The following is a 25,812-nucleotide window of genomic DNA, read 5'->3' on the forward strand; positions in this document are numbered from 1 at the left end:
AGGTTTATATGTGTCAGTTTATTAGATTTAGAAACTTTGAGTTCCTTCTCTATTTTATCCTCTCTGTTCTAAAGTTCAAAAGGGAAATGCTGGCTTCACTCACTTTTGGTTTCAGCCACATAGTTGTCAGCCAGTAGCCGACCTAGCATTAGCTAATGAAAGAGGAATCTTAATAAATAAGACAATTTGCTGGGTTCTTGTTGGTCCTTCTTTTATAATTGATGAGTGCGTAAACTCATGCTCTCGATCTAGGTAACTTAATTAAAGTTAATGAATATGAATATTTGGCGCTTGGATGTTAAAGTCTATAACTGAGCAACGCCAAAAGCAAACAAAACTTTTTCGACATCAGCTGCAATATTGGCTAAGCTAAGGTAATTAGAAAAATAGACTTATGTTAGAATCAAAGTCTGTTGTAAAGTAAGCGCACATTGGCAGCCAAGTTACGCATCAAATGCAAATTCAAATTGAATGCGGGATGACAGCTCCCTCAGTGCGTCGAGTCCTTTCGATTGCATGCACATTCAATGCCATTGGCGAATCGACTGTGGAGTTGCGCCTTTGATGAAGGCGACACGACATTGACAGACGGCAGGCGATTGACTTCTGACAGCCAGCAGCCAGAAGAAACCGCATCACTGCACCACTGCACCACTGAGCCACTGACGGCAGTCAAGCAGCCAGGCGATGAGATCTGGCACAACTGCCACTGGGTTCGATCATCTTGGGGCATCGCGGAATCGAGACAAGGTCTACACTGCTATTCTGATGACTTTTTGTCAGGCTGATTGACGTCAACGACTCAACGTGCGGCTGGCATATAAATCTTGAAGCTCGTTTGCTGCCTCATCTTCGCATCAGGCTCAGCTTTCAGGGATTATGCCGACGAAAACGACGACGACGACGACGACGACGAAGACGGCCATAAACAATGTCATTTTAAATTGGCCATCGATGGGACAATAAATCGTGGAATGAATTACTATCCGTGGATTTAATTTAAATTAATAAAAAAGCCTTGCCAAACACGCCAGTAATTGTTGGAGCGAAAGTATACGCTCAGATACATTCACAAACTTGGCCCAGAAAGGGCGTTACTCAGTCTCAATTCGAAAGTAGGTCCAAATCTGTCTAAGCTCTGACTATAAATACGAACGTTTGAACTCTACTCAAGCACAGTTCGCTTGGGTTAAGAGTTCAAGCAACGCCTAGGCAAGATCAGCGCTTAAGTCTGCAGCAGCACCATGGCCCCTAAGGTAAGATCTACAAGGCTAACTAATCCGTTGACTAACAGATCGCCTTCGCTGCAGATATCCATTGCCTTCACCCTTGCCTTGCTGGCCTTTGTGGTCGTTCGGGCAGCTCCTTTTCATGGTGGAGCCACCAGTCACGCATCTGTGCATCTGGTCTCCCACGACGATCACCATGACGGAGGCCACCATCAACATCACGACCATGACGATCACCATGACTCCCATGCCGAGTACAACTTCAAGTATGGAGTCAAGGATCCCAAGACAGGTGATGTCAAGGAACAAAGCGAGACAAGGGAGGGCCACAAGGTGACTGGACACTATGAGCTGATCGATGCCGATGGCCACAAGCGTACTGTCCACTACACAGCCGACAAGCACAAGGGCTTCGAGGCTCATGTGCATCGCGAGAAGGTGCACCACCACGTGCCCGTCCACCATGGACACAGCGGCTACACAGGTGGACATGTGGAGTTCGAGGAGCATTCACAGTCGGGACACTCTGATTACTCTGGCTACTCTGGCCATGGTCATGAGGACTATCACTCGCATGGCCATGAGGGTGGACACCATGGCTCCAGTTCCCACGGCTTCTCACTGAAGCAAGAACACGGATATGGACACGGACACGGACACGATGCTGGACACGGACATGATGCTGGACACGGACATGATGCTGGACAGGATGCTGGATACGAACACTCATACGGCGGACACGAGCACAGCTATCATTAAAAACAAAGAAGAAACCATCTGAAATAGAGTACCAAATATTATTGTTTTTATACCAATAAATACTGCAATATTTTTCCAAAGTGAAAACATTTGGGTTTTAATTTTAATACTTATTCACAAAATATTTTGCATTTATTTTGCAAGTAGTTTAAAACTAACTTATGTATGCCTGCAAAAAGAATATAATAGTGAAAAATTACTTCCTCCAAGATCCGATCTCGCAGCACATAATAAGCGCATTATGCATTGATGAACGGATTTCAGTGAATTGTTCAGCAAATAATCCGTTCTATTTACCAAACTTCTATATTTAACTGAGCTTAATTAAAATGTTTTATCAAATTTGGACTCGTCATTACAAAGAGACAATAAACCTAATTGATAGGAGTCATAATTTATACAGACTACACAATTTGGTAACTCTAGTGCTAATGGCCTACTAGAATTGAATTGATAACAAAGCTACGAGATAATAATTTTAATAAACTTCATAGAAGCGGGAAAAATGCATTGATTATTTGTAATAAGCTTAATGCATTAAAAGAAACCCAATTGGATATTAAATATCTTACTTTTATAAGATCACGCGCAGAAACATATGGACAGGTCTAAATCCACATGTGTGTTGATCCTCATCACGAACCTGTAGAAGACGACATCAGCAATATTTGGAAATTTAAGCTCAAACACTGTAGAAGATTAGGCTTTTTTCGGATTTACATAAAACCATACAATATGGTATAGCCTATTGTATAGTTCCATAATTTGTCCTATTTAAAAACCACGCTTAAATTCAAAGTCAAATTATCGACTTGTATAGATAGAAAGCAAAAGGGTTGACTTATCGAGTAAAGTGATAAATGAGTACACGAGTACACATTTAAAATTTTAAGATTCTAAGTGTTGCGGGTTACGTGATCGCTGCTTTCATTCAGTTCAGTCGGTCGGCCGCACAGACGGCCAGGCAAACATGGCTAGATCGATTGAGCTCATCGTCCTTGGTAAAAATATATAGACACTATAGACTTCTTCTGTATTTTACACACATTTTATACAAAATTCTCATTTTCAATATAAATAAAAAAAAAAAAAAATAAAGTGGAACTTTTTACTTACCCCGCAAACCCGAGACACGACGTAAGAAATGCTATAGTAAAAACCTAGTAAAGCTGAACTAGTCGAAAGTGAGCTGTCATTCTAATCTTTTGTTCATACACGCATAAGTGCTATGGGCTTTAACATATGAAATTTATTATTAAATAACTTTCATTTTAAATACCCTTTCTTATGGCAATTTTCCAAACGTACTAAAGGCCTTCAGATGTCTGTATTTGCCAAAGCGCAACTCTATTTACTCTATCTACTATTTACAATATGTGCGTGCCACAAAAAATACACGTACACACACACACACCAGCTCTGACTATAAATACGAACGTCTGAACTTTACTATAGCACAGTTCGCTTGGGTTAAGAGTTCAAACAACGCCTAGGCAAGATCAGCGCTTAAGTCTGCAGCAGCACCATGGCCCCTAAGGTAAGATCTACAAGGCTCAATAATCCTTTGACTAAAAGATCCTCTTCGCTGCAGATATCCATTGCTTTCACCCTTGCCTTGCTGGCCTTTGTGGTCGTTCGGGCAGCTCCTTTTCATGGTGGAGCCACCAGTCACGCATCTGTGCATCTGGTCTCCCACGACGATCACCATGACGGAGGCCACCACCAACATCACGACGACCATGGCGATCACCATGACTCCCATGCCGAGTACAACTTCAAGTATGGAGTCAAGGATCCCAAGACAGGTGATGTCAAGGAACAAAGCGAGACAAGGGAGGGCCACAAGGTGACTGGACACTATGAGCTGATCGATGCCGATGGCCACAAGCGTACTGTCCACTACACAGCCGACAAGCACAAGGGCTTCGAGGCTCATGTGCATCGCGAGAAGGTGCACCACCACGTGCCCGTCCACACTGGACACAGCGGCTACACAGGTGGACATGTGGAGTTCGAGGAGCATTCACAGTCGGGATACTCTGATTACTCTGGCTACTCTGGCCATGGTCATGAGGACTATCACTCGCATGGCCATGAGGGTGGACACCATGGCTCCAGTTCCCACGGCTTCTCACTGAAGCAGGAACATGGCCATGGACACGGACACGGACACGATGCTGGACACGGACATGATGCTGGGTACGACGGACACAAGCACAGCCATCATTAAAAAGAATAAAGTTTCCTTTGTCATTTCCATTTTTCGTTGTGGTCGCACCTTGAATAGAGTACCAAATTTGATTGTTATATATTCCAATAAACACTGCAATATTTTTCCAAGGTGAAAATACCTGGGCTTTAATTTTTATACTCATTCACCAAGTGATAAGGATAGCTATTCGAATACTGAAGGTAAAGATCATCGAGTAAGACTTCTAGACTAGAGACTTGATACGTGGAATATTAGTTCCTTAATTCCTTAATATGAAAGTACCTCAACATCTACATTCTAGAAGCTTAAAATTAAAATTTCCCAAAATGTATATTAACACCTATTGGGACCTAGAGTGAATTACGATAAACTCCCCAACAGATGTAGCTATTAAGTATATGCTCAGAAAATTATAGCGATGCCCATCTCAAAACACTTATTTATTAATCAAATTGTACTAACCTAGCTCTAAAAACACCTTAAGCTCGTATCTTAACAACAAAAATTTTTAAGGTCAACGCAAAATATCCTAAAAAATAAGTTCCTTAATGATTCGAGCTCATCAACCCCACGACCACACGTTTTCTTACATAATTTCTTAGTGGCTTAACGGATTTCAATGAAATGTTCTACAATGATTCTCAAATTCCATTTACTATATGGCTTATTACAAAAATCTTAATATCTTAAACATATTGGCTATATTCAACTGTACATTAAAAATTAATGATTGTATCAAATATGGAGCCACCATTAATAAATAAACCAAAATTATAGAGTAACAAATCACACAGAATGCAACGTTTGGCAACTCTAGTTTTAATGGCTTAATAGATTTGATTATCACATCAAATAATAATTTCAATAAATTTCATGGAAACGAAAAAAGTTATCGATTATTTGAAATGAACTTAAACTGGAAATATTAAAAGGAACAAAATTGGATATTAAATATTCTACTTTTCGAGATCCATATATGTGTTGATCCCAGTCACAAATCTGTGAAAGAGGACAACAGCAATTCACTACAATATTCAGCAATTTAAGATCCACATCTACGGAAGATAAAGTTTTTCCAATTTGCCTCTAACAAATTTTTAGAATAGAGTAAGTTAGCTTTCAAGTTATTGGGTTATAGATCGACAGATCGACTACTTAATATTTATACCCAAAACTCCAAGCCTCTAGTTTTAATAGCTATTATTTATCATAAAATATAGAATTTCCCGAATTGCCACGTTCCATATAAACGTATCCGAAATAATAGTCTTTAGCTTCAAAGCAGCGCCATACAAAAGGAATGTGGGGCAAGGGAACGGACAGCTAGGCGAACAATGCGATGAAATCCTTTAATAATTAAGAAGTAAGAGTTCTTTAGTCAAGAGTGCCCGACTAGAAGACACCGTGAAACCTGCTCACAGACGATATTCAAATCATTCAACGCTTATTTTATTCATAATCACGCCCACTTTAGGCAGGGGTCGGCTGAGTTTGGTCTATTGGCTTTACTATGGAAAATTAACTATTAAAAGACTTTTATATACTTTCTTAAAGCAAATTTCGAAACTATCATTTATGTATTTGCCAAAGCACATGTCTGTACTATTACACGTACACACACACCAGATCTGACTATAAATACGAACGTTTGAACTTTACTAAAGCACAGTTCGCTTGGGTTAAGAGTTCAAACAACGCCTAGGCAAGATCAGCGCTTAAGTCTGCAGCAGCACCATGGCCCCTAAGGTAAGATCTACAAGGCTCAATAATCCTTTGACTAAAAGATCCTCTTCGCTGCAGATATCCATTGCTTTCACCCTTGCCTTGCTGGCCTTTGTGGTCGTTCGGGCAGCTCCTTTTCATGGTGGAGCCACCAGTCACGCATCTGTGCATCTGGTCTCCCACGACGATCACCATGACGGAGGCCACCATCAACATCACGACCATGACGATCACCATGACTCCCATGCCGAGTACAACTTCAAGTATGGAGTCAAGGATCCCAAGACAGGTGATGTCAAGGAACAAAGCGAGACAAGGGAGGGCCACAAGGTGACTGGACACTATGAGCTGATCGATGCCGATGGCCACAAGCGTACTGTCCACTACACAGCCGACAAGCACAAGGGCTTCGAGGCTCATGTGCATCGCGAGAAGGTGCACCACCACGTGCCCGTCCACCATGGCCACAGCGGCTACACAGGTGGACATGTGGAGTTCGAGGAGCATTCACAGTCGGGACACTCTGATTACTCTGGCTACTCTGGCCATGGTCATGAGGACTATCACTCGCATGGCCATGAGGGTGGACACCATGGCTCTAGTTCCCACGGCTTCTCACTCAAGCAAGAACATGGCCATGGACACGGACACGATGCTGGACACGGACATGATGCTGGACACGATGCTGGATACGAACACTCATACGGCGGACACGAGCACAGCTATCACTAAATCGTTGGGATCGTACCTTGAAATGAGTAACAAATATTTTTGTTTTATATCCCAATAAAAACTGCAATATTTTCCAAAATGAAATCTGGGATTAATTTATTTTTTGAATATTGATAGAAAATAATTGTTCATTTATATTTTAATATTGAAATTATGCCTGGAAAGTGTATAAAAAATTAAAAAAAAACTTCAATCAATTCTAAGTTAATTGTTAAACTTGATGCGCAAGAAATACATCTCACAGTTAGTCAGAAGTAGGCTCTTTGGGATGTGTGTATTGCATCCAGAGGGAGATGGGTGTGGTGTAAAGAAAATGTGTAATATATAATTCAATTATACACATATTGTTTAGCTGCAATTTAATGGCATAGACTTACCCAATATATTTTGATTTTAGTGCAATTTATTTACATATGGCTCTATACCTAAATGAATAAAGAGAAGTTGCGAATGAATTTTATATTTTGTTGAGGCGATTTCTACATAGGAATTTGAATTGCATGTGAATGACCCAATTGGAAGGGTTTTAAATAAGATCTTGATCTTGAACTTAATATCTTCCATTTGTGTGTCTGAGAAAGATTAACTTAATTGTGTCTTTTAATTTCCTTAACATTTTCAAAATAATATAGATAGGGGCCTTATATTCGTGCATTTAAATCTGAAATTATATTTTTTAATGAAATAAATCAATGAAGTTTTTTGAGCATTGCCCTTATATATTTCTATTTGTTTTCCTTAAACATATTATCTTAATTATAAACTATATGTTATAATAGATTACCCTAAAAGAAAAGTCATTTTATTGAGTTTTTATTCTACTAAACCAAAGAAGACTTTTTCGAGCAATCTTGGTTTGTTAAGGTCACCAAAAAATACTTTTATAATGGATGTTGTTCAGTTTATTAGTATTAATTATTTGATTTATTTTTAAGCATCAATTCAGAATTGTGTCTTATCTATTGTATACTCCAAAGCTTATACCTTCTTTATTTGCTTTCATTTTTCACTTATTAACAATTTTATATGAGGTTTACTGAAGTATTTTATCTAAATTGTATTCATAACGATTATAAAAGAACTCTTCAATAAATCTATAAATAGAGTATCTGTATTACTTGACATTTCATAAATTTACTGAAATAAATTGAGGGCAGAGGAATTTGAAATATAATAAATTTCAGATAGCTGAACCAGATACAGAAATCAAGAGTACCTCAAATACCAGCATAATTTAGTGTCTCTCAGCCTAGGGTGCAACCCCTATTAGCAAAGGCAAGCCCAAAAACAAAAGCAAAAACAGACAAATAGAAAAACAGAAAAAAGGAAACATTTTTATCACTTACCACACAAATTCGAATTGCGCGACGCAAAAAATGCTATAATAAATAAAAATAATAGCAACTGCAATTTTCGCACTATATTTTATGTATAATGTATAAAATGCGTGCCACAAACAAAATACACACACACACACACGCACACACATACGAAACGTATAAAAATAATAAATTACTTCAATAGCCGGATAACTGCGAGCAGCAGGGGACGGGGTTGGGGTCGGGGTGGTTGTGCGAAATGGAGAGGAGCGTTTATTATGCGCACAATAAACGCGGCGGGCGCAGTGGCGACATAAATTAAATTTATGATGCTTATAAATATTCCACAGTCATTTGTAATACAGCAACAAGGAGGAGGACGAGCCGGCCAGGATAACGCAAGGATGCAGCTTGTCTGCCCAACAAATTGCTGCCAACAGGGGTAGCACGCACACACAGATATACTCTGCGAAATAAGCGCTGATTTATGAATATGGGACGAGAAGTCCACGAACTGTCCCTGGGCCCATCAAGCACATTATGCGAGAACTTTAAATCAAATCATTTTCGGGAACTCACAAAGCGGGCAGCTCGAGAGTGTTAAAAAGGAAGCTCACCTCAGTCATTAATGCTAGAAGCGTTTTAGTTTTATTCAAATCCCAAAGGACAGTGATTGACTCTCTTCGAACACAATCAAATTGTATTAAAAACTTGAAATCTGCAAACGTCTTTTGCAGCTTTATGATTGACAGTGATTGTTTCACTTCAAAGTTAGCTTGTTTTCTATGAATGTTCATCTGAATTCTATGATAATATGAGTCCCAGATCACAACTTTGAAACCCGATGAAAGCACAAGTCAGATATACTAAATGAATTATTTATAAAAACCAATGATTGATAGTGATGAAAACTTTATGTTTCCAGAGTCATACTTATACTTATCAATCTTAAAGATTAATGAAAAAAATTCCAGAGTACAGCATGATTGAAGGAAATAAAACATGAAATTTAAAAACTGAATTTAATTGAAATATATATATATAATATTTGATCAAGATAGAGTGCTTAAAAAAACGTTCTTGTGTTTAAAAAACATTTTCAAAAATATTGTTAAAGAAGATATTACAGAAAGATTTGAATGATTGATGACAAAGACACTTCAATGCATGGACTCTAGGGAGATATATTTTATATATTATTTCATATTCAAATTCAATATTCGTTTCATTTGACTAAAAGATATTTCAGTTTTTTAACTGAAACATTTCGAACTCCATTTTTAAAGTATCCCCAACTCAATATGAAAGCGAGAGCTGAGTTTAGGGTATCAACTATTCGCATTAGAGCACTTCCACTGAGTTTTTCTGCCTATTACCTACATAGAATTTTTATGTTGTTATATGTTAATGCGATTCTCGATTGAGGTAAATAATGTTATTAAGTCGTAAATAAAAGCAAACGCACTTAAAAGCCAAATTTATGCCTTAAGTAGATTTCGTGAACAGGAAATATAAATCTATTGAACTGAACCGAGTGCTTATGTACATCGAGTATATAGACGCGAAAGTAAATGGCTAATTAATAAGCAAAATCAATAAATATTAAATGCAATTAGCACTTGCTCGTGGCTTATCGCGTAATTGCGATCAGTTCGAGGTTGACATTAAATTAGCTCATCTGAGAGAGTACATGGCGTTAAATGCAATTTTATCATAAATTCGATGTTTGACACTTTGCGCTTAATTTATGTGCCCAAATGAGATTTAAATTGTTTAATTTAAGCTCCGCAGAACGTAAAGTTGCTCGGATCGTAAATTAGGCTGATTGCGATTTATTTCAGCTGCCGAAAACCGAAAGCTAAAGACTGAAAAAATAAAAACTTTTGCCAACGCTTCAATGAATTTGTTTTTAACTAGACGACGATGACGACTGACTCTCAAATCCCAATATTGCTGCTGAGTTGGACTAAGCAAACGCGTTGATCATTTGCATTGCAAATTGGGTTCGCCGTTGCCTCGCTAGCGCATAAAAATGAAGTAAATATATATTTTATGTTTCACTTGTCGTCGTTTAATGCCATAAAAATGGGTATGTGTCTTATTAACTGATGAGAATGTCGTTTAAAATACACAAAACCGGTATGGCACCAGCCAGGCTAACTGAGCTAACTGAGTGAGCCGTGCTGCAAGACCCAGCCAGGGCGCCCCCAAATCCAAGCGCCCGTTACCTGCCTTGGCGTCATTAATTTTGGAATCGTAAAGCCCACAATATGTCAAATGAGACCACACAGCGTCGTAAAATTCAAAGTTTATGGCACTCGCTCAGTTTTGTCGAGGGTTCGGATTTGGTTTCGGTTTGGTTTTCGCTTTGGTTCGGTCGGTCTTTGAATTTTTGATCAGAGTGTGGCGTTTTTAATGGCTTCGCTTTAGGTGCTTTGCTGTCTAAATGTGTTGCGTGTCTCGGTTTATAAACGCTTGCCACAAAATTAAGCGTAACTTATTTGTCAACTCTGCCAAGATTTCGTTTTCGAATTTCGTTTGCGGCGGCAATGGGAAAACTTGAATTTCAATAGCTCACACTTATCATTCAGATCGTGCTGACAAAGCATGTTACTGCCGCCTTTACTAATTAGTCAACTCATTTTGTTGTTTATAATATCAAAGTCTTCGCTAAAACAACAAATGAAATAACTTTTTTTTCACTTGTTGGTTTAAGTTTCCAAATATTAAAATCTTTATTCGATTCTCTTTCAAGTTCAAACTATTTCCAATTTTATCTAGGAATAAAAAAGTTCTGAAAACCAAAGCTTTTTAAAGATTTAAATTGAGTAGTCATTTTTTAAAATTCGTATGACAATTTTTTTGTTTTTGAAACATAAGACTATTAATTTTTTAATTGTAAATTAATAAATTAGTTTTTAAGAATTCTGAACAACTTTTTTAATACTTTAACAATTTTTTTAAAATTTTAAATTAATAAAGATAATATTCAAATGCTCGAAATGTTTTTTCTAAGTTAAAAAGCTTTAAAAAAATTATAAAACATTGGTTTAAGCAGACTGAAATTAAATTTTAGTATAATACAGAACCTACAGAACCTCATTCAAGCTGCCAATCATTCGCATATGCTACCTAATATAGATGTTGAATCTAATATATATAAATATATCAATATCAATCAAGTTTTCTTAAAGCTACTCTAAAAACACAAAAATATATCTGACAGATTGACTTTAGCACTTAATTTAAGTCTCGGCGCAGCAGCAAAAAAAGCGACGGCGTCAAAATTATATAAAGTCCAAATAGATTCGATTGTAACTGATGGCCCATGGCAAGCATAATAATCTTAAATGCTTTATAATAACCATAAATGTTTGAAATTCATGTGTCAAATGCCTTTTGGTCGCACAGCGAGTGGACGGCCAGGCGCGACTGGGCCACTCGCAGCATGGAGTCTCCAGTAGATCCCCCCTGGCCCACAGTATCTGGTCTCTGGTCTTTGGTCCCCGGACTGTGCCAACTGACCGACTAAATGCATGAAAATTGTTTATGACCGTTTCGTATCTCTGTCTCTCTGTGTGTGTGCGTGTGTGTGTGTGTGTGTGTGTTTGGGTCTGTGGTGTATTTGAATTTAACTGATTTTTAATGTGCATGCAGACCCAGAGAGAGAGGCGCGGGCACATTTGCGAGGCTTGTGGGCGGCACGCAGTGTAAGATAAATAATCACATGGGGCATTACTTTGGGGTCGCCGTTTGCATTAGCCAATTTGCGGCAGTTTATGGCTGTATACATTTGGCATGATTGGGGGCTACTGTTTAATAAACTCGTTGATTTATGGCTAATTAAATTAGTTGCCGTATTAATTTATGCTTGTTTACGCGCTCATGCGCAATGGCAGCCTCAATGGGTCATTGCTACAGTCGCGGCTCGGCCAAGTGAGTGGATTTCATGATTAATGATCATAAAATTGGGTTGCTGTTGCCGTTCAGCTAGTTACACGTGTATGTGTGTGTGTATTATGTCAGAATTTAAACTGAAATTCAAGAACTGTGTAACGCCCTGGCTGTCAGTTGCGCATCACGATTGGAAGCCACCATCAACTCATCGTCAATGTCCAGGTCCGAGGTCCCGCATCGCAAGTCGTGCTTAATTCACCTGGCTGGGGGCTTTTCAGGTGCTAACCACACATAACCGAAGCCCATTTCGGCCATGCTTATCCCAAATGGCAATCAGCTTAATAACAGCCCCGTCTTAATGCTGATCATGGGTTTCTCCATGGTTTCCATGCCAGTGAATGTTTCTTGCCGCTCTACGCACTGTAATTATGTAGTATAGTGTAGTGCTGTAAACTAACTGCTAGCTAACTAGCCCCATAACTTTCCACTGGCCAAAGTTGTTTAAGAAAAATCATAAATAATGGAGTGGCCCAACGTTTGGCTGTCCATTTTCATGAATGCTAAGTAAACTCAATCTCTGGCTAAGCAAATCTTTTTCAAGCCGACTCTAGAAACAGAACAAGTGAACAAATATTACTAATATATATATTAGACTCAAATTAGTTAATTAGAGGCAGATCAAGTAGGGTACATATCGTTATCGCTTTCTTATTTATTGGGGAAATAAGCTAACGTGGCAACTACTAGAAGTCCGTTGCTCTTTAATGAGACTAAGGTTATCAGAGTATTAAAAATGAATTAGTTATTGAATAATTTGAGTCTTTCTTAATACCAATTTGATTGATAACAAGCAGAGGTGATGAGTTGTCGAAAAAAAATAATAGTATTGATCTTCTCATACCACTCTATGTGTGTCCGTCAGGCTGCCTGCCGCTATATGCCAGCAAGGTCATGATCATAATCAGCATCATTTATAATATTATTTGAGTAAAATTATATTATATATATTTGACGTATTCTTTGCATACTACCTACGTTTAACTTGTTCGTGACCCTCGCTTGATAAGGAATTGCACAATTTCAGACGATGATTATATTATTATTTAAAATGCATATAAACCGAACTCAGTCTCTCATTGTGTTGACAGAGTGCAGTTGGTCTTCATATTATTTGAAATGTTTCTATACCGAGTGCTATTGCTTATTTCATTAATATATCTGCCAGCAGTTATAAATGAAAGTATTGTAAGTTAACCACCAGTTTAAGAACTCTGTGTGATCTATAATTGTAAGTATAATATAAATATTTCAGCACTGCAGTGCCTTAAGGAAGAAGGATGAAGAATGTGGATCATATTGTTACAAAATAGTGAAACCCCTTCTGAGCTACGCTGCCTCAGTTCGATCGAATGAGGAACAATTCAGCGAACTTACAGCAAAGATCCAGAGCCTGGAAGCAACAATAAGATCTTTAGAGACTAAACATGAAATAACAAATTCGATGCAAGGGCTTAAAAACGAATTGTTGTCATCCAACCAGGCTATAGTGGACAAATTAGAACAAATAATTGTTGCTGATAAAAGAAATAAAAATGCGTTTAACGTTGATATAAAGAAAAAGGATTCCGAAATAATTAAACTGCAACTTTAAAACTCTTCTAACAAAATTGAAGAACTCGAAAATAGGCTATCTGAAATAGAAAATGAATCCGAAGAAAGTCTAGCCTCAAGCTGCCTTGACAAAGTGACAGATATATATGAACTACAAATTCCACATTCGGAGCTCTGTGATTCGGGTCTTCTTGATTCGGGTTGGACAGTTGTTCAGCATCGTCAAGATGGCTCTGAGAACTTCAATCGCCCAATGAACGAGTATAGATCAGGATTCGGTAGACTGAACGGGGAGTTTTTCATTGGGCTAGAAAAGCTTCATTTGTTGACAAATTTCAAGAAACACGTGCTGTATATATATATAAAGTATTCGAATAACATCATTACCTATGCTCGGTACAGTCAGTTCCTCATTGGTGGGGTGGAAGATAACTTTGAACTAAAATCATTGGGAAGCTATTCTGGAAACGCAGGTGATTCATTGTCTTATCATCTCAATATGCAGTGTTCAACTCCTGATGAAGATAGAGATAAAAATGAAAATGGACATTGTGCAAAAGATTTCAGTTCTGCTGGTTTAACAATTGCATTCACATATAAAATAGCTATTGATTAATCGACACTGAAATCTAATCATTGATTTTTATTCGCAGTAATCTTAATGGCATATACAGCACGTCAAATTGTATACATAACGATAACGAAATTAAGTGGATTAAATGCTTCCATAGATCGCCTAGATTTATTCAAATGATGATCAGGTCCAAAGAATAAGAAATATTATGCTGTTTTATATATTGTAAACAAAAGTTCAATTGCTTCAATTCACAATATAATCTTGCAGAATTAAATCATTTCTAAATTCTATTCGTCTTTATTTAGTATTACAAGCCATTTAATTATTGATTAAAATCGATAAGTGTGAAGAAGACGCGTAGAACTATCGAAGCAATAGTTGTGTGGTTAAGGTATAACTAGTCGGGCACTCCCGAATAATCTATTCGCGCTTCTGAGAAATGTTTAAATGCATAAAATGTTTCATTGTCATTTCGGGATTGGTAAATATATTTAACTTCAATTGTGTGGAGTGTATGAGGTGCAAAATGAAATAAATGGCACGCAAATTACCCCAACTCTTAGAGACTCTACCTTGATGACTGAATGAAAATCGTAGATAATTTATAATTCATAAACAATCAGCGTAATAGAGTTTCGTGTATATTTATATTACTCTTTCGCTACATTCATGTTTGTGCTCTACAATTTATGCAATACAGAGAGGCCATAGTAGACAGCTGAAGTTTCGCAATCATAAATATGTTTGCATGTATTTGATGTTTATTATGCAATCTTAATTAATTTCAATATGATTGATACGACTCGAGCAGTAAAACAAAAAACCCTTTCGAAAACTTTGCGCATAATAAATCACCCAGCCAAAACGTGCACGCGGCAGACATTAGTCAAAGAGGCCAAAGGCAGGCACTGTTTATTGTTGTTGCTGGCAAAACGCATAAACATTTTACAGCGCAAACAATTAACTAAAAATAACATAAAAGAGTAGGCACTGACCCGGCCAGACGGCAGACAGAGGCCAGCAAACACAGAAACACAAAAATGATTTATGAACGTCACAATGGCATTTCGGGAAAGTTACATAAATTAACACATGTCTTCGCCGTAATGAGTCAGGTCTTGTCAGTTGCCAGTTGCCAGTTGCTAGTTGCCAAAGCCCAAAGGCGGTTAAATAGCCTAATACAACACACATATAATTAACTAACTACACTTTTACATATTTTCATTTTATACAAAAAGTCACTGAATGTTACTCAATGTATTCAACAAAGGAACCTGAGATAAGTTGATAGCTATAAATACGTCTCAAATGTATATATTTTTTATATATTTATTGAAGCATTTATTGCAATTCATATTTGAAGCATTGTAACCATGCTGCTTAAAATTCAGTTAACATATATCGTAGTGAAATATTAAATATCGTTTATAACGAATCATATCGATTTTAATCAACCATTTTACAGTTTCACAATTCTAACTTGCTAAAACTGCTTCATTTGACAACCCATTCAAAAGGTAAAAGTTCGTCTTTGTTGAGTTAGGCTTGACATTTTATTATGGATACACCTAAATCCGATAGAAAAAAAAAATATGAAGCTCAAGATTGTGATAAATGCTGATTCATATAGCGCTCTCTATGCGCCAGACATGGCATTCTTATAAAGAAAATCATACTAAATCATTAAAGTCATGAAATATTCTATCTAATAAAGTTAATTTTATAGGTATCAAAAATCTATTTGTTTAATTCAAGTAGATTTAAGATTGTGTAAGGCTAAAACAATCACAACATTTTAGTAACCAAAATCTTGACAACACTTTTACTAAATATCGACATCTTGACAAGACTTTTACTAAATATCGAATATCATTTGTTCAAAGTAACTTGAGAAACGATGTTTGATTAAGAGTATAGACGGAGTGTAGAGTACTTAGGTTCTGATTTATGACTCAAACTAAATACGTCAAGGACCTGTGCTATTTGCTTTTTGCTTTTAATAATGATTAACCTTAGCTAAAGTAAACTTATTTGCAGTCTGAGAGGAGATCAAAATAATATTTGTATATGCAAGAGGATTAATATTTGCTCAATGGTTCTGCTTGGTTAAAAGTCAGTTTGGCAATGTGAAATATTTAAAGATTTAATACGTAAATTAATTATACTCTGACTATTTGAAACATTTGAAAACGTTATGAGAAAAGTCCAATTCTGAAACTGACAGCAGCAACACCAGTGGGCAGAGTCTCTGTGGTGTCTGTTTTGTTCAGAGAGAGAGTGGGCCACAGTGACAACAGAATTGAAACAAAAGAGAGTGTACGAGTGGAGCAGTAGGCGGAGGAGGAGAGCAGCAACAAATGAATTGCTAAGTTCATTCAAATGGGGCAAGCTGCAAACGCCGGCAATAAAGAATGTGTGCACATGTGCCCCCAGGACAATTCACAGATAGTCCGACACACACGCTCGTGCGAGCGACACAAAGGCAGGCCCAGATACCAGATACCAGATACCAGAGACCAGATCCCAGGCTCGAACTCCGGCTCAGGTCCGGGCAGACACTAATTCGATCCGATAATCATGGAGTCCCGCCAAAGGGCATGAATTGTAATTTCCTCTTTCGCGGAATTAACTGTCGGGCCCTGTCGCTCGCTCGGTTGGCTTTCAATGTTTTTTTTTCCTCTTCTTTCTTTTTTTTTGTTTTTTTTTTTTTTATTTTGCCTTTCATTATTGTTGCCCTGTTTCGCACACATTTTGAAAAACTGGCTGTCGTGCCATTGTTTTTTGTTATTTTTTGCCAAGCGCTTTGTGTTTATGTGTCATATTTATTTATTTATTTAAAACATTGCGCTTTTGTTGTTACTTTTCCATATGGGCTCCTTGTTCGCTTTATCAGTCGTGTGCATCCGCTTCCACTGCAAGCCGAAAAGCCTGGAAGCCATTTATTTGCAAACCGTGCTCTCCTCTATACCAAGATATCCTTTGAAGTTTAGGCACTCTGCCGTTTTTGTTCATGAACAGCCAGCGAAATATAAGTATATATATTGCTATTATTGTAGAAAATATTTACAAAAGAAAATAACATTATTCATGCTTAGTTGAGCCTCAAACATTTTATTAAATTCCACATAATATTATTACTGTATTTTAATTGTGATTCTTTAATAACTGAAATGCTTCATTTCTTAAGAGTATCCCAAGATATGTTATGTTATTAAAAATATAAAAAGGTCTTAACAAATATAACAAACGTTCCAAAAGGTTTCAAGGTAATGAAGAAAAACTGCATTGAAATTATCTTAAGAATTTTTAAATATTAATATAATATGATATGTTATAATAATACTTAATATTCTCTATGTGTACTTTTTTCTAAATATTTCTGCGTTGCTATTTTTTAATAAATTAACAATTGCACATTTGTAGTTTGCAATGTAAATCATGTTAATGAATCATAATTAGTGATAAATTCACATATAAATTGAGTATGCTCAGTAAATTTCTATTAAACCTGAAAGTTGAAATTAAGTATATTTATTTTAGTAAAGTTTTATATTTAAAAGGCTTTTTTAACTGTATTAAAATATAGCAAGGATTAAATTGCGATTTATTGATAAATCTTAAGGAATGCATCGACTATCCAGATATATTACTAGTTTTGACTGAGCGTTTCTGATGGTTTTTTAAATCAATTAATTTTATAAATAATTAATTATAAATAATAAAATAATATTATTAATAAATTTTTACGAAAAAGAAAATTGAAAAACATCATTTAATTGCAATTGAAATATTTGTTAATTGATCAAAATAACATTTCTCACCTTTGAAAGAAAACTGTGACGCACCCTGTTAATACAGCACAGGGTGCATAGATTCAGATTAAAACGTGCAAAACTCCCACTTATTTGCCATTTAAATAATATATATTGCTTCGCTGTAAGGTTATCATTTTTATAACAACAAATTACAAAAAGGCCCACTGTGCGTCGTTTCGTTTAGACTTAACTTTGGATCAACGCAACTAGAAAGATTTGATTGATTCAAAGCTTCAATTCAATAGCTGAGATGGAAATGTTTAAGACTTAGTTTTCATAATCAGATCTATAAATTTATATGTTCACTATCTGGTGCCAAATCATGGATAAACTCAACATTATTAAATCGAGCTACGTCATATGAAAAGCTGATTGATTCGAACGCTCTTCTCAGATCGGCATGCCTCGAGTAGCAGCTGGAACATCTGCCAGAGAGCAATAAACAATAATAATATTAAGCGAAAAGCAACAAAAAATTCTGCACAAAAGCCGCGAATAGACAAGTTCCCCCAAACAGAGGTCTGAAACGAAACGAGCCCGAATAAAATGCAAAAAGTTGTTTTTATTCTTTCTTTATTTGGGCCAGGACAAACCGAGGCATTTTTGCAAGAGGGCGCAACAGGGGCAAAAAATAAAATCAGCATTTTTAGTAGTTAATTTAATTTATTGCAGCATTTTTATGGTTGACTTTATTGCATAATAAAACATAATTTACTGCGCCATTGAGACTTTTGCGTTTGCGTCGATAATTCTAAAGCGCAGCCATATTCCCGGCCCGGGCCGGGTCGCTCTGGATCGGGTCGAGTTGGGCGAGGCGAAGACGACAGGGGCTGGACGATAACTGGCGGGCAGACTTCAACTTCCATCGAGACATTTGGTTAACGTGAGCGCCACGAAAAGTGTTTTGGGGGATGTCTCCAGTAAGTGTTTTGGGCGCAGATGGAAGTTTTGCATGTGTCTGTATATGTGTGGCTGTGTGTATATGAGCCCGATGTAAAGCTGGCTAAATCATATGTACATAACAAGTCTGCTTCTGATTAAGGCCACAAATGTAACACGAACCAAATGAGTTATGCGCTGTTCAAATATTTTTTTCGCTTCGGCAGGTCTAGGCGTCTTACCATGGGAAATCATTTGCTGATTATTTTTTGTTCTAGATGGACTCTCTTAAGAATGCTAATAGTGAAATGCTGATACATAAATTTTCCAAGGCACAAGTTTTTTTTTTAATTTTGGAAATGGTGGAGTCGAGAGTTAAGAGTCGACACAGCAAATTTAAAATCACGATATAAAAATTTGAAAATTATACATTTTTACCGATAATAAGGTTAAGTTACCTGAAGTTCCAGAAGATACGCGCCGTCACGTATATTTTATTCAAGTCTTTGTAGTTTCGACTCATTCATGTAAACGAACAGAATGTTGAGAATGATGGCAAATAATTGAAAGACACGCCTCTAGTTATTTTGTCATTTTATTAGCAATGCATTCCATTAACATTTTTCCACAGTCTCAAGTAAAATGAATGCTTTACGGCCATTTATAGAATTTATGTGATAAAATAAATCTAACATTTCAGTTCAAAAAGCGGCCAGATCCTGAGACTTTGGGGTACGAAAAATTAATTATGTGATCGATAAAAGCTCAACTTTCATATGCTCTTCGTAAGAAATTATAAACTTTGATTAGTTATATTTCAAGTCTTCGAGTATGAGACAGTCTGAACACAGCTGCTACAAGCATTCCATTCTTTCAGTTAAATATGATTCAGAGTTCAGACCAATCTTCCCCTCTCGCAGTCAAACTCAGTTGTTGGTATCGAAATGATATCAAAATGACGTTTGTATATTTTAAATCTCCATTTTATTATATTTTTAATTGAAAATTGATCGAATTTAATATCAATCTCTGTTCATAATCGGATGAGTTAACAAGTAATATCAGAGCTCATAGCTGAGTTAATTTTTTTAATCATATTAAATTTGCGGTTCATTGAAATCAAATCGCTGCACTTTGTATGGTTTTTTGTGGTTCAGTAGAGTGGAGAATTGTGGGCCATTTGCAAGTTGTAGCAGAGTCATTTGATTTAAGCACCAATTAACAACAGAACACAACATCAGCATCAACAACTGATTACATGCCCATTCAGTCCTACCGCAACGTAGCCCACTTTCCACTGGGACCAACTGCGGCGTGTAACACAAACATTCCATCAGAGAGTCGCATATAATTCATTCAGCGAGCCCATCAAATCGAATTGCAGCAGTGACCCGGCACGCCCGGCGCTCGGGACCTCTATAAAAGCACCAACTGTTTGGGCAAGGGTCAACAGTCAAGTGCGAAGCCGTCGAGCATGCATCTCCAGGAATTGCTATTGGTCGTCGCAGTGGTCCTGCCCCAATGCCTGAGGGCGCTGCGCTATAGCCAGGGCACCGGCGACGAGAATTGCGAGACTCTCAAGTCCGAGATTCATCTCATCAAGGAGGAGTTCGACGAGCTGGGCCGCATGCAGCGCACCTGCAACGCCGACGTCATAGTCAACAAGTGCGAGGGCCTCTGCAACAGTCAGGTGCAGCCCTCAGTGATAACTCCAACGGGGTTTCTGAAAGTGAGTATGCCATCTATCTATCTGCACCCATGTAGCTCCCAGTCTGACTTATGTTTGCCCAGGAGTGCTACTGCTGCCGCGAAAGCTTTCTCAAGGAGAAGGTCATCACGCTGACCCACTGCTACGACCCGGACGGCACCCGCCTCTCCTCCCCCGAGATGGCCACCATGGACATTCGCCTGAGGGAGCCAACTGAATGCAAATGCTTCAAGTGCGGCGACTTTACGCGCTAATTCCAATCCAACAACAGCTCAAACCAAATAAAGTTCCCCATCTCACGAGCTTTCCCCAAATATTCAATTGTTGTTTTTATTGCCTGCTCCTAACCAACTGACAAGCTGAGCCCCAGGCTCGTCGGATAACAGCTGTGTGTTTGATATGCTGATTGAAATCCAGTTGATATGCCCTTCGGCCACCTTTCGACAGTCAATTGTACACGCTGCTGGCATCGATTCTAACCAACCTCATGTCAAATATTGCATATTTTTCCAATTTGCCAGCGGCTCTGCTCCAAAATATTCGGAAATTTTCCCATTCACAACTTGAACTCATGTTTTTATTTAGCAGTCAATGCTCAGCGTATGGCTTCCGGCTAGAATATTTCTTGCACAGACTATATCAAGCTCTTTTTTTTCGCAAAAACCTAAAAGAAAACGAAACAAAAGTTGTGAAATTATTAAATCAGTTCATCCTTCCTAACAGCTTCACTTCAGATGATGTTCAGTGTTCGCTAATTACAAGAGCTAAAAGATCCGAAATAACCTTAAGCTGCGACAAATTTATAAATCATTCTGTGTCGAGAATATATAGCCATATTTCAAAATACTTTTTATTAAAAAAAATATTCTACAAAAGGATATGAAGTAGTTGAATAGGCAGAGAGAAACGTGCTATGAGATATATTTACTCTTGATTAGACACTTGGCTATGAAGTTTAGATAAGTTTTGCTAGCTAATAGAAGATTTCATATGATATTTATATAATTGAACTAATACCATCTTTAGACTCTATGACATCAACGAATTTTTACGGTATACTGAATAAATCAATGAAATAATAATTATTGAATAACTTTAGATCTTTCTATAGTACATAAACGACATATTTAAAGTTGGTTATGAGATACAGATTGTATCTTAACTCTGCAGTTGGTTATGCTAGAGAAAATTGTAACGTTCCAATCTTTGTGTAAGCTTCAGAGGGAATTTTTTAGTAAATTTGTGGACTTTAAGCTCATGTCATAAAACCAAAGTCATATATTTGTACTGCTTATGGTATACAAGGATATATTATTTAATAATGTATTATTATCAAAATTGCTCCAGCTTCAAGCTTTTGAGGCTTAAGAGATCTCTTGGTCGTACAGACAAACATACGGACAAAGGAATTGACAGTTGGTCATGGGTGAATCGACTCAGTTCGTCATCTTTATCTAGAATATATATATTTCAGTCACACCTCCTTCTACATACTACTTACATTTGGACAAGAATTCATAAGGGATTGAACCTACTTTGCTCATAAATCATAGCTTGAACGTTGTAGAAGTTAAAGATGAAAAATAAAGTCTTTCAAGTTTATAGAAATTATGCAGATTTCAGTTATGAATCATCAACATCAATTTATGTATATAAATGGATACCAACAATAGGGCAATGAAATATATTTATTTTATTTTATTGCACAAAAACCACAGAGTTTGAGAAAGAAATAGAAAACGTTTGAACGAGCAGCGCAAAGCTCAGTTTAGAGTATTTCCCAGTCGAATACATTTCATTAAAGAGCTCTTATTTACTGCTAAATTACAAATATCAATGCAAAATTCTTTTGAAATGTTTTCACCCGTCAAACAACGCACATCACTGGGAGTTACAGCTAAAATTCTACTTTTTTTCGATTACTATTTAATTCGAAGTCATAAACTTATGAAAATAAATAATATGAACATTTTCAAAAAAGTTTTCTTTTATAAAATATTAAATTGAAATTTAATTTTAAATAACTAGAAAAAACCAGAACTAGAAAACCGAATCATAAAGGGCAATCAAAGCGAGTCAAAAGAAGCTCAACAAAGCCCATACTGAAATATTACAAATATTTATTTGTAGATAATACGACTCCAAGGAATAGCTCTATAATGAGTGTTATGTAAAAGAAATTTTAATAAAAACTTACTTGAAACAAGTATTATCTAGATTGTGTAGCCTGCTCCTAAAGATATTCCTAACTCCCCTCTGTAGCTCCCCTCTATGGCCGCCATGAGGAGCCTGTTCAGTGCCTGAAGATGCGCTAATGCATGTTATATATAATTTAAATTGTGTCGGCACGTTGCGCTGTTGTTGATGGAGCAACTGACGCGATGCCACCCAACAAAGGCTCCCTCCACTGGCTGCTGGCTGCTGGCTGAGACTGTTGCTGTTTCTCGGATCGGGGCTGTTGTTAATGGGCGTGTCAGCTAAATTATGAGTTTCGCACAGTCCGCAGGACAGACGGACAGCCAGGCAGCTGGTGATTATATGGATAGCGGCAGAATGCTTAAGTAAATTACAGTGCGTGCAAATGTGCTTGTGAACATGAAATTATAATTTAGCCCGCTGCAAAGCGCGCACCAATTTACAATTAAGCAACGTATGCGCCTCGTGCACTCGCTTTTTAATCAACTTCGAGCAGCCCGTGGACACCGACTACACACATACACTTAGAGCTGACCAGCAACAACAAAAACAACAACTAAATAACAGCTCTCAAGCCAGTCTTCAGTCTCCAGTCTCCAGTCTCCAGCCTAAGTGCAGTTTATGCCTGATTATTATGTTTTGCGCGAAACCTCTTTCCGGGTGGGTAAGCACAGCGAGCGCGCACTACAACTCTATACGGAGAGTAACAGAGACAGACAGGGAGAGTGAGTGAGAGCGAGAAAGCAAGAGGGACGGAGACACGGCTGCCTAATGAGTCAATTTGAAATTAAAATCGGTTTAAGAGAATACTTTATTAGCCATATAGCAGAACCACTCGACTGGCTGGTAATTATTGACAGAAGTAGTGATAGACGTTAGCTACAATGTTGGCAGAGGCTATTAAAGAATACCAAAATAGTCGACTAACAGATACTCTATAAAAGAGTTAAGCGTGCTAATTGTGAAAGCAAAAAACATATTTGCTTACAAAATGTGATTATATATAATAGATGCAGTTATGAGAGAGTAAGAACAATACAGAGAGACAGAGAGAGAGAGACAGATATTTATATGAAATGCTCAAAAAACACATACTCTATACAAAAGTGAAGCGATCCATATGTGCTCAGCTAGAGTATAGGTTTATTAGTATAATTATATTGAAGCTTACTTTGTATTAATTATAATTGTAATATTATACGCTGTTTTTTAAATCGTAAGTTCATAAACAAGACTTTTGCTACATTGTTAGCAAAGCTGATTAAGTATGATTTAATTAACAACTGAAGGAAGTCTCTAAAAGCTTAAGTGCGTTAGAGTATAGTGATAAGAGTTATTATAAATTAAAAATAATATTAATATATTTATGCATATTTACCTACCTATATCATAGAGAGTGAATATTGCAATAAGAATCATAAATCATAAAATGTTAAGGTTTAAGACTTGACTAATCAGAGAGTCTTTACATAGTTAAAAAATTGCTTATATTGCGAACATGCTTATCACATTTATAATATCTAAGTCTAAGAATTAAACGATCTACATCCATTAGCTCAATAATATATATAAGCACTACAATAGACTCATTGCATAATAATTATATTAACAAATGTTAGATGTAACAGAGCCTTAAGTATTTGTAATCACATTATAATTAAGATCACTAAAATAATACAAGATCAGATAGTCAATACAAAGCTTGTCATATCCATTCGAAAGCCGGACACTTATGAGTTATAGCTATATAGTTTAGTTGTCATTTTATAGGTTTTATGTCATTTTTGTTAATTAATTTGTTAATATTTTCCAAGAGATAAGAAACAAATAAGTCTATTAAATTATTATATAATATATGAGCAAAAGAATCTATAAATTTTATATAGAGCAATTATAATTCCTGTGAAACTAATTACATTTTATCTAACTGCGAACTGACGCAAATACCAAGGCATATTCGATCAATTTATAAATATATATACGAATATATCCATATGTAAGCACATTTGTATGCAATCTGTCCCGCATTGTACACTAAATATGGTCATAAATTTTCTTATGATTTCTGTATTCCATTGTCTCGCTTACCAGTGCATATACGTGTGTGTGTGTGTGTGTGTGTGCATAAAATATTGATGCATATTAATTAGTTATAAATTAAACGGAGCAACAAAGCCATGCCGCTGTGTCTATGAATTCGCATTATTCGATTTCTTCCGACTGCGAGTTGTTTAATAAATGACTCTTAATTAATAACAAATTTGAAAGAAAAAACAATCAAAAGATTCATAAGCATATGCAGCCAGCCCTAACACACATATGTGACTTAACTTTTTTCCGTTTTTTATTGTGTTCAAATGCGTTGATATTGGCAATTAATTTCCATCTTCGGTTTCTGTCTTCGTTTTCGAACATATATAATTTGTTTCTCGATTTGCATGATTTTGCAATTAATATAAAGTCTGTCTCGCTCACTCTATCTCTCTCTCTCTCTCGCTGTCTAACTGTCATTTGCTTTATATATAGTTTTGTATATCTTTTATTTGAAAGCCGAAGGCGAAATGTAAACAATTAACAAAAGCAGCGCCAAATCACATTTTCTGATGGACAAAAGCTCTTAGTGTGAGACACAACAACAACAACAACAGATGATGCGCGCCCACATTAACGAGAGCTTAGTTTGGCATGACATCATTTATGGATCCCTCGATCGGCTCTCCATATAGGATTTGGTATTTATTGAGTTTGGCAACTCTTTTGCCTTGTCATTAGCACATTAGTTTCACATTGATTGGAATTTATGTTGTGTTTATGTTTATGTTATGACTTTAGTTTATACTAATGCCATTAACTATTATTATGTTTTCTTTTTCGTTTTTTCATTTTATTTTCAAATGACTTTTTTGGAATTTATGCATTTGGTTCAGCCAATTGATTTCGTTTATTCAGTAATAATTTAATATTTGGACGCAACTGAAAATCACTTCTGGTGACATACGTAAATTTATATGGACTAAGAGATACCCATTAGGTGAACTGCGTGAGCAAAAAGAGATTCGACTTAACTTTGATTATTCGAAGTTAATTCTTATGAATTTATGTTCATATGCCTTAAGAATAAGGAATTCAATTGATCTTCATTTAATAAATTGATAT

General features: G+C 36.6%; 4 protein-coding genes across 4 annotated transcripts; all 4 read left to right on the forward strand.

Moving 5' to 3' along the window:
* The first annotated feature begins 527 nt into the window (after positions 1-527).
* Positions 528-1,988, forward strand: LOC115482921 (histidine-rich glycoprotein-like). The gene is made up of 2 exons (XM_030223226.1): positions 528-713; positions 1,311-1,988. Exons 1-2 carry the CDS (start codon positions 528-530, stop codon positions 1,986-1,988), a joined length of 864 nt encoding a protein of 287 aa, XP_030079086.1.
* Positions 1,989-3,443: 1,455 nt separating this feature from the next.
* LOC115482931 (histidine-rich glycoprotein-like) lies at positions 3,444-4,238 on the forward strand. The gene is made up of 2 exons (XM_030223263.1): positions 3,444-3,525; positions 3,580-4,238. Exons 1-2 carry the CDS (start codon positions 3,514-3,516, stop codon positions 4,216-4,218), a joined length of 651 nt encoding a protein of 216 aa, XP_030079123.1. The 5' UTR covers positions 3,444-3,513; the 3' UTR covers positions 4,219-4,238.
* Positions 4,239-5,857: 1,619 nt separating this feature from the next.
* LOC115482922 (histidine-rich glycoprotein-like) lies at positions 5,858-6,654 on the forward strand. The gene is made up of 2 exons (XM_030223227.1): positions 5,858-5,946; positions 6,001-6,654. Exons 1-2 carry the CDS (start codon positions 5,935-5,937, stop codon positions 6,652-6,654), a joined length of 666 nt encoding a protein of 221 aa, XP_030079087.1. The 5' UTR covers positions 5,858-5,934.
* A 13,276-nt stretch (positions 6,655-19,930) lies between these two features.
* Positions 19,931-20,794, forward strand: LOC111594102 (partner of bursicon). Its single transcript, XM_023307256.1, has 2 exons — positions 19,931-20,481; positions 20,544-20,794. The coding sequence occupies exons 1-2, from the start codon at positions 20,227-20,229 to the stop codon at positions 20,712-20,714; spliced, it is 426 nt and encodes a 141-aa protein (XP_023163024.1). The 5' UTR covers positions 19,931-20,226; the 3' UTR covers positions 20,715-20,794.
* The last annotated feature ends 5,018 nt before the right edge of the window (positions 20,795-25,812 follow it).

Source organism: Drosophila hydei, unplaced genomic scaffold (genome assembly GCF_003285905.1).
Source record: "Drosophila hydei strain 15085-1641.00,03,60 unplaced genomic scaffold, DhydRS2 tig00000149-arrow-pilon, whole genome shotgun sequence".
Classification (NCBI taxonomy): Eukaryota; Metazoa; Arthropoda; class Insecta; order Diptera; family Drosophilidae; genus Drosophila; species Drosophila hydei.